This window comes from Pelophylax lessonae (genome assembly GCF_965119305.1).
Source record: "Pelophylax lessonae genome assembly, chromosome: 4".
Classification (NCBI taxonomy): Eukaryota; Metazoa; Chordata; class Amphibia; order Anura; family Ranidae; genus Pelophylax; species Pelophylax lessonae.
Window position 1 is genome coordinate 82,917,587 of NC_138771.1, and position 13,907 is coordinate 82,931,493.

Below are 13,907 nucleotides of genomic sequence, written 5' to 3' on the forward strand. Positions count from 1 at the left end.
TCCCCTAGGGTCACATTTAACCCCTTGATCACCTATACTGTTAACCCCTTCCTTGCCAGTGGTATTATTACAGTAACAGTGTATATTTTTATCACTGATTACTGTAGTAATGTCACTGGTCCCCGCAGTCCCGCAAAAAATCGCAGATCGCCGCCATGACTAGTAAAAAAAAAAAAAAAAACTATAAAAATGACATAAATCTTTCCCGTAGTTAGTAGACGCGATAACTTTTGCGCAAACCAATCAAAATACGCTTATTGCAATTTTTTTTACCAAAAATATGTAGCAGAAAACAAATTGGCCTAAAATTTTAAAAAATTTTGATTTTTATTTTTTTTTTTTGGGAATGTTATATAGCAGAATGTGAAAAATATATATATATATTTTTTTTCAAAATCGTCGCTTTTTTTGTTTATTGCGCAAAAAATAAAAATCGCACAGGTGATCAAATACCACCAAAAGAAAGCTCTATTTGTGGGGAAAAAAGGATGTAAATTTTGTTTGGGTACAGCGTCGCATGACCGCGCAATTGTCCGTTAAATTAACGCAGTGCCGAATCGCAAAATAGGGCCTGGTCATTAAGGGGGCAAATCCTTCCGGTCTTAAAGTGGTTAAGGCAGGGACTGATGTGAATGTATAATATATATATATATATATGTAAAGCGCTGTGTAAATTGACGGCATTATATAAGTACCTATAATAACATAATCAAAGGTTTGTAAAGTAGATAATGTTATCCACTTTACAGATATGTTGTATCCAATTTTTCCCAGAAGATGGCAGCAGATCCATTGCTGCACATCGGATGACACTTATTGGATCTCAGTCTATCTCTCCTGCTGTGTTCACTCCAGCTTCCCTACACCAGCCCTATAGCAAGTATATGACACATTCCCCTGTATGGAAATGGGCCTTGTTTTCCTTTTAATTAGTTCTATCTGAAACATGGAGCTAAATAAAACACATCTCTTAAATTATTAAAACAGCAAACACTTTAATAAACTGAACTAGACAACACATATTTGTAGAAAGGTAGACAATGAATAGATTTGTAAAACAATAAAGTAAATTCTATAATAGCCTCATATGTTCTTTACCAGATGGGGAATTTAACTGATAATAAACCATATCCTAATCCTCCAAAAATAACCCATACGCATCCACTACTTAATGGCCCTGTAATCTATTTTTCATGAAATATTGTTTTTCTGCTTCCTTGTAACGTCCTCATTGAGCTCCTGAATGGCTCCTTTTCCCGCTCTCTTCCATTTGTTTAGCACAAGTAGTGAATGTTAGTTGCGATCATGTGCACTACACATCCCAAAGTCCATAGCCTATCTCAGAAGCAAGCAAGAGCGGGTGGCTACGATCCTACATACAGTGGGACCATAGAGAAAAAACACCCTCTGACGGATCACAGCAGCAATAAGGGGAATTTAGAGATTTGGAGGAGGCTTGGAGCAATTCAAGGGGCTTTTTTGATTTATGAATACATACTATTTTTTTTTTTAACCAGAGTTTAGAGTCACTTTAAAGTGAAGTTCCAGCCTCAAAAACAACTTTTGGCCATCCGATTGCTTTAAATCCCCTAAAAAACAAATGGATAGTCCCGATTTTTTTTTCTTTACTTACCTTGTTATTGAAGAAAAATATATTCACCTTTCTTCCACTTCCTACCTCTGCGGCCGCGGCCCGCGCCGTCACTTCCTGCTTGCGTTGACTCCTGGGAGCTGAACGTCATCGCTCCCAGGAGTCAATGCCCTGCAGCGGCCCTGCTCGTCACTTCCGGTGCAGGCACGTCATTCACTGCTAAACAGCTTCTGCGCATGCCCCGGAAGTAACGAGAGGGGCCGGTGCAGGGCATTCTGGGACGAAGAAGGCACGGAAGAGGACGCAGAAGAGGACGCAGAAGAGGACGCTCCGGCTTCAGCTGCCCACACCTGAGATGGCAGCCCTGGACAAGAAATTTTCAAGGTAAGTATTTCTTCTAAAAGGTAAGTGCGACCCGAGACAGTACAGAGGCTATCCATTGTGAAATGCACTAGCCCTGACTGTCCCGGGGGTATTTTTATCGAAAAAAACATTTCCGCTTTAAAGTGATTGTAAAGTCTTGTTTTTTTTTTTTTTTTTTTTAATAAATATCAGACATGTTCTACTTTCCTCCTCTGTGCAGTTGGTTTTGCACAGAGTTGCCCAGATCCTCCTCTTCTCGGGTCCCTCTTCACTGCTCCTGGCCCCTCCCTCCTGTTGAGTGCCCCCACAGCAAGCAGCTTGTGAATGGGGCCTTAGGTAGACTCTTGCATGACATGGCCACTTCACATTGCCCTACCTCACAGTCTTTTTCCGGGTTTGCTGGCTCTGACTGTCTGATTGGCCGAGCCATTGATGAAGTCACTCCCACGCATACCGGTGCCATTCCTTCAGAGAGCATGCACTGGTGACGTTACTGGCTGCTGCTCCCTGGAATATCTCCTAAACGGTACACATTTAGGAAGTATTCATTTAAAGTCACAAAAGAGTATACTACCACTATAAGGCTGCCATACATGGCTCGAAATTCGAGCTGAGGTGCCCCTGTTGGCAAGAAAGAAAGTTGTATGAGGAGTTTTCATTCTCCTTTGACTGTCCTGCATGACCCCTGACCCTCTGTCTGGACAGTGCTGATTGGCCCTGTGCTGATTGCATGCACCCTCCCCCCCCCAAAAAAAAAAAAAAAAAAAACTGTAGCAATACACACCATATTGAGCATGTGCAGAGTGCCTCCTAGGGCTCTGTTCTATCAGCAGATGGGTTCCACAGTAAGTATAACAAGCAAGCTTTAACCAGTGCTCAGCCAGACACTGATAGAAGTCTCAAGACTGCTATATACTGCTGATGAGAAAAGGGATTTCACAGTTTGTATTTACTAAAACTATTTCCATGTCCTGTGTACTGTGGGAGACCAGATATTGTGAATGCAGGCTCCTGGGTTTAGTAACACTTTAATGGCACTCAAAATGCAGTCCGATTTTGCTACAATTGTTGAGTGGCAAAATCCCTAGGAAATCGCTGTAAAACATGTGAAATAAAAAAAGTTCAAAGCTCATCACCCAAAAAAGGTGCAGGAGCTTCGTAGGCATGTTTGTTGTGTGTAGGGAAGCCCATTCAAGTGAATGTGAATGGGCTGCCCCTTGCACAACCCATGAAAATGCTGCAAAAGTTTGCAAAAAAAAAAAAATGTAAAAAATGTGAGCAGGAACGTGTGTTCCTGCTATGCATAGCGTGAATGGGGCCTTAGGTAGACTCTTGCATGACTTGGTCACTTCACATTGCCCTACCTCACTACGTAGAAAACTAATATCAATATAGCCATGTATGAGCGAGTACACAGATATTATGGGAGAACTGGGTTCCTCAAAATGCTGGGTATATTTACACATCACATTTCAATTAGAAGTATAGACAGAACGTTTATTTCCCATTTTGGATAGAGTAAGAGCCGGTTCACACTGGGGCGACTCAAAGCCACCCCGACTTTGAAGCCGCCCCTTGCAGTGGGACTTCATCGCGGCTTGCAAACGACTTGTCTAACAGAAGTCAATGCAAGCCGCTCCGAAGTTGCCCCCAAGTAGTGCAGGTACCTTTTTCTAAGTAAGGGTGGGTTATAACCCCTGTCATTTATTTATTTATTTGTTTATTTATTTGCCACCTGTATCCCTTTGGGGAGATTTCCCTTCACTTCCTGTCCCACAGACAAAACAGGAAGTGAGAGGCAATCCCTTCAAAGTGAAGGAATCACTGGTTGCCACCAGAACTAGTGTCCCCATTGGAAGATTTCCCCTGTTCGGGTGACAACCAAAAATTTGGGATCTTTTTTTTAATTTTTACTGATAACGGTAAACAGGACAAATAAAGAAGGTGAAGCTCCCTAACCAGGTTATAGACAGCAATAGAAACCTGATAGGTGTTTGTCTTCAGCTGTTCTTTAATATGAACCATCTCCCCAAACCACATACCCATGACTAAAATCCATGGTCTTCTCAAAATGAACAAATGATTTTCCTCAAATATTGTGTTATATTTTATAAAATTACACAGTGGGTACACATTGATTCTATTTGGTATCTGCAGAATGGAGAGTGACAACGTATAAATCATGCATGTTATCATCATAACTGAATGTGTCACCGTGTGCTACAAACCATTACTATACTGGTTCAGTCCACCAGTTCCAAGACATTTATTACTATCATAATTGATGTCACTTTCATTGAATGTAACATTTTCCTTTACACTCTGTTCCCCACTATCATAGAAATGAGTTATGACAATGCTAGGTAGACAGGAGGATGTGTATTTTATCTCTTTTCAATAAACAGATTACAGGAAATTCACAGCTCAAATGGGAATTAATTATGGTTTTATTCAAAACCTGTAATTTATAAGCATCCATCTCTGGAAATGAATGAAACAAAGCTCGGATCCAAAATTTTTATTGCCTTTAATTTTATCTGTAAGAGGCAGATAGCTGGGTGCTGGGAGCAAGAGGCTGCTTTTACGCCATGTGGTCACTGGGTTTCATTTGTCACCAATTTCCCATAAAGTTATATGTGGGTTTAGAGGTAAAGCTAACGTCACACATATAAAAGTAATTGGCACACAATGTGACCATCCTGTCCTAAGATATACAATATGATGTATATGTGTGTAGTTCTGATTTTTATATATATATATATAAAATATATATATATATACAAATGGGGTCTTCAAAAAGTTTCCGCACTTTTTCTTATTAAAAGTGTTAAAACATTTCTTTGAAGAACCCTTGTGTGTATATATATATATATATATATATATATATATATATATATATATATCAAAACTACAATAGGTATAGTGGGACTGGACATTAGAAGTGCGACCCTCGGTGGCTGCTCTGGCTCATTCAAATGTCATACATTGCATTCTCTCAGATCAGATCTCAGATCAACTGCTGGGGAGGCACATTTTTAAGGTCTGGCCCATCCTGTTGTGGAGGCGGGATCAGCTACCAAAGAGTTTTTTCTGAAAAGCTATGCACAGCCTACGTGTATGGAGGGGTATAGGAGCGTACTCTCGATGGCGCTCCCCCACACTCCGGTGGTTGACTGTCTATGGACCCTGTCTATGGAGAGCTATGGACCCTGCTTTGGTCTTGATGTCATCAGGACCTTGGAACATTGAAACATAGGACAGAAGAGGCTGCAAGGACCAGTCTAGCTGCGAGGAGGAGCAGAGTATCAGATAAGTAAATCCCCTTTTTTGTTCCCCTAGACTAGGGGTCTTCAAACTTTCTAAGCAAAGGGCCAGTTTACTGACCTTCAGACTTTAGGGGGGCCAGACTGTGGCCATCAGGAGTACAGAATGTCCCAGCTTCAGTGGGAGTAAACAATCCCCCATCATTGGTGTCATTGGGAGGAATTGTACCCCATCATTGGTGTCATTGGACTCCATTGTTGGTGTTATAGGGAGGAACTGTGCCCCATTGTCGATGTCATTGGTAGAAATTGTGCCCCATTGTTGGTGTCATTGGGAGTTAATGTGTCCCATGGTTGATGTCATTGGTAGAATCAGTGTACCAGTGTGGTAACCATCGTGCTCCCATAACAGAACAGCTTTACATATAAAAGAGTCTTGACTATCAAGTTATAACACAGTGCTATCTTATGTAGCATAAAAAGCGGTGCTCCTTGCGGTGATTGAGAGGCTGGACACTTAGCCTAAAAATAAATGAGTGAATATATGTACACATTGGAGGCTATATACAATTATTAAGGGGACAATATCCAGTGTTTTCTTTGTATCGCCAATCTGCCATCTTCCGAGTCATTGAAAAGGAAATACCGGTCTGTCATGATCTCTCTGACCCTGAGGAAGCCTTAAGCGAAACGCGTCGGCTTGCTGGGGACCTACATTGACCGCATTCCATCTGAGACCTACTTTTTCCATCCTATACAGGCTCTTGGTTTTTTTTTTTCTCCCTTCTGGGATGTATTTCTATTTAATGACTCCCTATAATTGATTTTATCAGCATTTTTCTATGTGATTTTGTTTGTGTTAACATGTGCGTACGCACCCATGTCTTTTATGATGAAATTTAATAAAATGTAAATTATTTTTAGAAGTTGGTTTTGGTATGATCCTTCTACTCCCACTGGCCCGTAAAGCCCCACTTTCCCCTATCTTCTGTGTCTTTATATCTATTAGGGGTAAGGGCCTCTATGCACGGTATCCTTTGTCTTGGTCATTGGTAGAAATTGTGCCCCATTGTTGGTGTCATTGGGAGTTAATGTGTCCCATGGTTGATGTCATTGGTAGGAATTGTGCACCATCATTGGTATTATTGGGAGGAATTGTGCCCTTCATTGGTGTCAGTGACTAAATTAGTGCCCCAGGAAAAAGCAAGTCACATCTGGCCCTCGGGCTGCAGTTTGGAGACCACTGCCCTAGACCAAAACAAACAATTAACCCTTGCAGTGCAGGCACAGGACTATTGCAAGGGATAATTTTTTGTTGCCTGGAGTTGAGCTTTAAAAATGAACTAACCTTTTAACGGCATTGGGCTTTACAATAGCCTTTAGGTGCTCCCTACACTCTCCATGGCAGGACAACATGGACTTTAGATGTGTTCCTCAACGACCACTCTGGCTTGTTCAATCGCCATGCATTTGCAGTGCGTACTACCGGCCACTGCTGATACATCAAGTTTTAATGGGCTAGATCAGCCAGTGGAGGTGCATTTCTAACATATGGCCCATCCATGGAGGGGGGGGGGGGCAGCTACTGAGGAGTTGTTTTGGACAGGTCATGTATGACTGACATGAATGGAGGGGACAGGAGCCACCATGTGAACAGAGAAGAAGTGGTATGGAATGTGCCTGAGAATGCTGGAATGCATGGGGGATTTTTTCAGAAAATTGCCATTACAGATGCACTAACCTTTTAATGGCAACTTACAGTGCCTGTATTTTTTTCACTGCACACCGTTTTTATTTAGTTTTCTCAAAAGATTTATTTAAATTCAACTAGACAAGGATATATTAACAGAAGTAGGGAGAAACCAGCAAAGATAAAATAATTATTTTATTTGTAAAAAAAAAAACTGTGTCTAAGGAGACTGAGTTCTAACCTATAACTGCTTCTTCTATTTCATTCAACCATCAATGGTTTGTGACACTTTCAGCACTCCTACCTCTGTTAAACTAAGACCTGTTTGTCCATAAACAAATCACTTACCTTGAGCTTGAAGTACTGCCGAGATGTCAAATCCCTGGCTGATTCTCACGATTACAACTCCATATTCAAAATCAAAAGCATCACTGTGAAAAAACAGATCTCTTTTAGGTTACCGTGTCACAATAATGATACAATTTGTTCTCTCTATTACAGCCTTACTCAACCCTTTTACCCCAGAGGAATCTAAGAATGTTTTTTCAGGTTTCGAGGAAGCTTTGCTAAAATGAATTAACTGGGAGTGAGTGGGAAATGTCCCTATTATATTGCTGGTTAGTGGGAAGAATGCTCCCCTTCCTTTGGTGGTCAGAATGCCACCCTATAGACAGCTAAAACAATTATTAGTGTCATGTAGCTCTGCCAAGAGATGTTGGCTGTGAAACTATGGGGTTAATTTACTAAAACCAGAGAATGCATAATCTGGTGCACCTCTGCATGGTAGCCGGTCACACTCTCCTGTCATGCAAATTGGATGCGGGGAAACCCATGGATGGGAAGCATGTACAATCGACTGGCTTATATTGTCCTTGGCTGTTCACATATTTTACATGTAATCCCACATGAATCAATTATCTGTGGTTAGGGCTGGATTTGCGGCCCTGGATATAGACAGTTCATGAATAGCTGAGGACAGTAGTGGAAAATGTCAGCCTACAATAGATTTTTACAGGTTTCCTGTCGGCAGTTGATTGCAAATGCCTGGCTATACCCACTGCAGAAATACCCTGATCTTAGCGGGGTATGGTCATAATTAGCCATGTGCATGAGCCCTAAAAATGACTTGCCTGTGCTATTGCTCATCTCTTCCCTGACAACCTATATCCTCTACCCTGGTCCCTACTAGTACTCTGACTATGCTGACATCCTTCCCACTACCTGTCCTTGATTAGACATACTTTGTGTTAAGATCACTGACTGTATTATCGCACTTTACAACTTTACACTGCCACATGGCACAGAAGGTAGCCCCCTAAAAATGTTACTATTGGGCCCTATGGTCTGTAGTCAGTACCCTGTGTGTAATGGATACAAAAGTGGGCCTGGGCAAAACAGCAGCTGCAGAAAGGCAAAAGTTAAATATTTTAGGTAAATATGATTGACGATGTTTCCTGTAAGATATCAGATATTCACTATTTGACTTCAAGTTCACCTTAACATTTGCAGGTTTTGGCAGGGCTTGATCCCGTGTATGAAATATTTTTAGTGCATTTCTGCTTAGATAGTGGGTAAAACAGTGTAAACACTGATCTTTGAATAAGTTATTAGTATACTCTGGGGTTTATTTACTAAAACTTGGGAGTGCACAATCTGTTGCCGCTGTCCATGGTAGCCAATCAACTTTTAACTTCCCCTTGTTCAATTAAGCTTTGACAGAAAAAAAAAACTGGAAGCTGATTGGCTTCTATGTAGTGCTGCACCAGATTTTGCACTCTCCAGTTTTAGTAAATCAATCCCTGTGTGTTGTGATTGGGTGATTCCTTTATCTTTTTCATCTCTACAAGCAATGTGTAACCCCCCTTTCTAGCTCAATGGGCAGTGGTTCTAAAACCTAATGAAATCAGGGACTGGTAAATTCTTCCAAATTCTTCTGGAACATTTTGGAAGACTCTGGATTGGGCTGGGTGTCACTGTGGGGGATGAAGGTTCTTGAGGAGGTTAGGGAACTCTGTAGCAGACTTGGTGGCCCTGTAAGGTATAGGTTTTTTGCAGGGTACAACTGTGGGGGGTAGGGTCTCTGGAGGAGGCTGGGGCTCTTTTCAGGTGATTAGGAATTCTGAAGACTGGAAGATACTGTGGTAATGGGGGGAGATGGCATTGTTTTGGGCACTATGGGGGGCTGGAGGCTCTGCAGCAAGCTAGGTGGAGCACCGTGTGTGGTTGGGGGTCACTGTGGGAGTTTGGCAGGCACTTTGGGGGCTCTTACAGGTGTGGGGCCAGTGTGAGAGATTCAGAGGCCCTGTTGGCCACTATGGGAGGTTAGGTAGCACTGTGAGCTGGGAAGCACTGTGGGAGGTTTGGGGATCTGCAGGTATCTGAAGTCCCCAGAGGAGGAAGGCTGCAGCCTGGCAGTGGGCCACAGCCCAGGGGTTGAAAACCACTGCATTAGTGCATTATAACAGTGGTTCCTTGTAAAAGAAGTATTTTGATGATTTTTTTTGCACAAAATACTGACCACAACCAAACTGCAGAGTTATTTTTTAATGCAGCAAGGCACCAGTGGAACAGTCTATCTTAATGTAATTTTACTTCTATAATGAAAAGCACCTGTGAATGGCAAATAAACAATGCAAATAATATTGCACATGACAGTATAAAACTCATCAACTCAGTAATCTGTGTAAACCAGCTGAGATAAAAAAAAATTCTCTTGATTTGTGGATGCAGATTGTTCTGAATTATTCAGGCCAAACGCAAGTTTTGCCACTGTAACGTTTTTTTTTTTTTTTTTTTTCATATTTGTACGCTTTGTTTTGTTTTAGTGCAACTTTGTATTACTATCTCGTGAGAAACATACAGAATATCTATTATGGCATCCTAAATTACGTTCTGGACTTCTTTTACAAGTGAAGCGTCGTTCGCGCAGCATGTGGTGTTTGACAACTCGTCTGTTATTATCGCTGTCACAGTTGGGCTGCATTTTTAACACGGAAACAGAGAATTACGCTAGCCCTATCTAGTGTTGATAAAGAGCTTCGACCAAAGGAAATGCATTATGCATTGCAAATGTAATTCTGGTGCAAGTGTTTGGTCTGTCATTTTTATGTTATGCTGTTGTGTTTTTGGCAAGATGCGATTCTACGGAGAGCAGGTGTTGGCATCACCTCGGCTCAGTGAGCAAGTAGAACAGTTGGCAATTAGAATTGTATACTCAATGTAAATATTGATTTTTTTTTTTTTTTTTACCGCAAACCTCGGTACACCGGCTATAACTAACACAAGCGAAAACAAATAATCTGGATCTAATGTAAAATAATGAAATGAATTGTATGCATATGCCTCCACTTCTTTTCCTAAATGGAAACAAATGGTATTGTATGTGGTTCTGGCCGGCAAGCAGCTAAGAGGAAACACTCACTGGAATAATCCCACGTAGTTTGCCAGGTCCACAGCGCTGGCCTGTCTCCAGTCCTTCTTAAATCCCATCACAAGGGTATTTGGTTTCATTCTGCCTAAACCAGCCGCCTGTACACAAAAAACACAATTATAAATCACTTATCGCAATTGTAGAAGAGGTAATGTTTGCAATGGGATAATCTACTACAATCACAAGGTAACAAATATATGAAATTGTATTATTGATAAAGGTACACATTTCACATGGTATGAACATTTGATTAAAAAGGTTAAGGTTTTTAGATATTCAAGGTAGACAAACCACAACATACAGTTTGCTTGCCGAATGGCAATGCTCCACACTGAAGAGTATTTATATAATATGGCAGAGGTGAACACCAATGCAAATGCTTACAGAAAAACCCCTCTTAGGTTGGGACTTTGTGGCAACAAATTGAGAACTAGTTTTTCAAAATATACTATGTGAGGTGTATAAAAAATTCCATGTCTTTATTCAAAACATATTCATGTTAAACAGTTGAACAAATCAATCTTTCAATTTTTAAACAAATGCATTTGAATACATATATTGAACAATACTTGTACATCATGTTGGGCTACTTATGAGTGGTACATGATTCCAACACGTTTCGAAAAACATATATGTTTTCCCATACAGTATTATTGTTTTTCACCTTTTGGAAATTTTGTAGCTTATTGTATGTTGGGCGGTACTGGATGCACAGCTGTCACGCCCCCTAGACGCCGGCTTTTCGATCTACACATGCGGGACGCCGCGGTCTGCTTTTGTCTTTTTGATGTGCCTGTTCCAAGTCGGCTCAATTTGTAAATAAACGTATTATGTGTTTGTAACGGGATTACGCTATGTGCCTCTCATTTCCCTTCATACACATGTGATATTGTCTCTGGAGTCCATAAGCCTTACATGGTGCAGCAGAGAATTCTTGATTTCCTGATTCCTGTAAGATGCGTTACACTTGGTCCTACATTTAAGCGTGTGTGGCCGTTCCATTAAGTTGGAGGCCTCAGCTTCTGGTAAGCTGCCACTTTGATTGTATTATCACGGGTATATTCCTACCTTACCTTGGGATTCATGCCTCCCGCTCTGACATCACCTTTCTGGGACTTGTGCTTTGTTATTGGATCACTTATGGACTTTTTGTTTTTGTGATTATTTGTTTAAATCATATTTTCACCAATTTGATTACACTATTTCTTTGTACATTCAACTTTATTTATTATATTCACTGTATGGGTATACCATATTTATTAGCGCTGCACTATTTTGGTTTATATTGTATGTTGCAGGGGCGTAACTACAGGGGTTGCAGGGGTTGCAATTGCAACCGGGCCCCATGCCCCAGGGGGCCTGTGTGGCTCCCCTGTACACCTGGATAGGAGGGGGGTGGGGGCAGCATGTAGAGAAATCACTGTCCTCCTTTTTCCTCCTGTAGCTTCAGGAGGAAAATGGAGGAGATGGGTTCCTCTGTATGCTTCCCCCGCCACTCCTCCTATCCAGTTCACTTGTGTTCTGCTATCTCTGGGCCCCTGTGTGCTCCCCCGGTCCCCCCCCCCCCCCACTGTGCTCCCTCCCCTCTCCTGCCAGCTGCTGCAGGGGATGTCTCACAATACAGAACCAGGAAGGGGTTGGTAAATATGTAATTTACCAGCTCCTTCCTTTTCTGAATGGACAGAGTCATAGTCAGTGACATTGTAAAAAATAAAATAAAATGATAAAAAAATAATAGAATTAAAATACCAAAAAAGAAAAACTGACACCAGTGGGTGAACTTCCAGGATTGCAAAGGTCACACTTGCAACCGGGCCCTGGCATTCCACCACCGTGGGGAGGCCCCAAAATTGCAGGAAGGGGACCCACTGCAGAACTTGTGAAAGAGTCTTGCTGCAGAACCGTAATAAAGGGACCCACAATGAGAGTAAAGGGCCCCAGGATCAGTGGGAAGAGCCCCGGGCTTGAAGGGAAGGGTCCCAGCCAGTGGTCTGGGGGGCCCTTAATGGTTTCTTGCACCGGGGCCCTGAAGGTTCTAGTTACGCCTCTGGTATGTTGTGCTTTTCAGGAGTGGCATATCAAGTCCCTGATGAAGATATACATATATGTTTTTTGAAACGTGTTGGAATCATGTACCACTCATAAGTAGCCCAACATGATGTACAAGTAATGTTCAATATATGTATTCAAATGCATTTGTTTAAAAATTGAAAGATTGATTTGTTCAACTGTTTAACATGAATATGTTTTGAATAAAGACATGGAATTTTTTATACACCTCACATAGTATATTTTGAAAAACTAGTTCTCAATTTGTTGCCACAAAGTCCCAACCTAAGAGGGGTTTTTCTGTAAGCATTTCTAGTATAGGGATGAAGGCAAAACACATACCCTTTACACATACCCATACCGTTTGAGGAGATCTGAGCTGTGAGTGATATCCTGAGGACATCCCGGACCACTACCTACTGATAGGAACCCAGTAGATCCCGACCACCATCCCAAGGGACCCTTCCATATAGGACCTCTGAGACCATTTCCAGGACGCCCCCATCCAGGAGTAGGTGGAGATATCAGGATTCTCTGGTTGCCTGGATATATATATACACCCGCGATATACCCCTGTGTGGGGTGGGTGTTTCTGGTGAGTGAGTCTTTTTACCAGAAGCATCACCCAGCACCTCACTGCCCACCACGGGGTCACTCCATATAGCTATCATCAGAGTGTGGTCACCTATTATCTATTTTGGAACTCTATACTTTGTATTTGGTCACTGCATGTGGCATATAGACACCTAGTACCTATATTGGACTTTGTGTACATACTTACTGCATTTTATATTGTGTTGGCACTTTTTCGTTACCTCCATACCACAGTGTGTGGTATAGCTGGGGGGATTCTATATGCACTAGAGCACTTTTTGATATGCACTTTCTGATATGCACGATTAAGAGTATATAGAATTCATGATATATCTATATCCGTTTTAGTTTTTATGCTTGGTATCTATTCAGATTTTTATTTTATATCGTATCACATTGTTTATCAATATTCATATGCACGTATCACTTTATATGATAATTATCTTTGTACACTGAGTTTTGGACCACTGGTACACTATCCTGTTGCACTTTATATTTAGCACCTTTTAATATTAGGCGGCGCCACCACCCTACCTCTTCTAAAACACATACCCTCTCTATGTGGATAAATTAATTATAATTAACACCAATGCAAATAGCTTAGAAACATCAAGCTGAATGCAGAACCAAATGTACTCTTGCTGCCCTTCAGTCAAAAAAGCAACCTTGACTAAGGCTGGCCATATAATATGCAATTTGTATATTCCATTTTCCTTTAGATTTACCAAAACCATATAATATAAGGGCAAACCTAAACATCTTCAATTTTGTATGCACTCAGACAGGCCCTTGCACTAGATAGTTGAAGATAAATCTAAAGGAATTTGAATAAGAAAATTGTATATTGTATGTCCAGTCTAAGTCACCTCATCAAGAGGCACTGTCTACCTCCTCCCCTTCTGACACGTTCAACGACCAAAGCCATTC

General features: G+C 41.3%; 1 protein-coding gene across 2 annotated transcripts in view; it reads right to left on the reverse strand.

Annotated features, from left to right (window-relative positions):
• The window catches only part of SLC12A1 (solute carrier family 12 member 1), a 190,548-nt gene that overhangs the window by 46,646 nt on the left and 129,995 nt on the right, over nt 1-13,907 (reverse strand). For both annotated transcript variants that reach the window (XM_082254923.1, XM_082254924.1), the window contains exons 19-20: nt 10,329-10,435; nt 7,256-7,338 (exon numbers count right to left, since the gene is read on the reverse strand). In XM_082254923.1, coding sequence (XP_082111049.1) covers nt 7,256-7,338; nt 10,329-10,435 — 190 coding nt within the window. The remainder of the gene's footprint in view (nt 1-7,255; nt 7,339-10,328; nt 10,436-13,907) is intronic.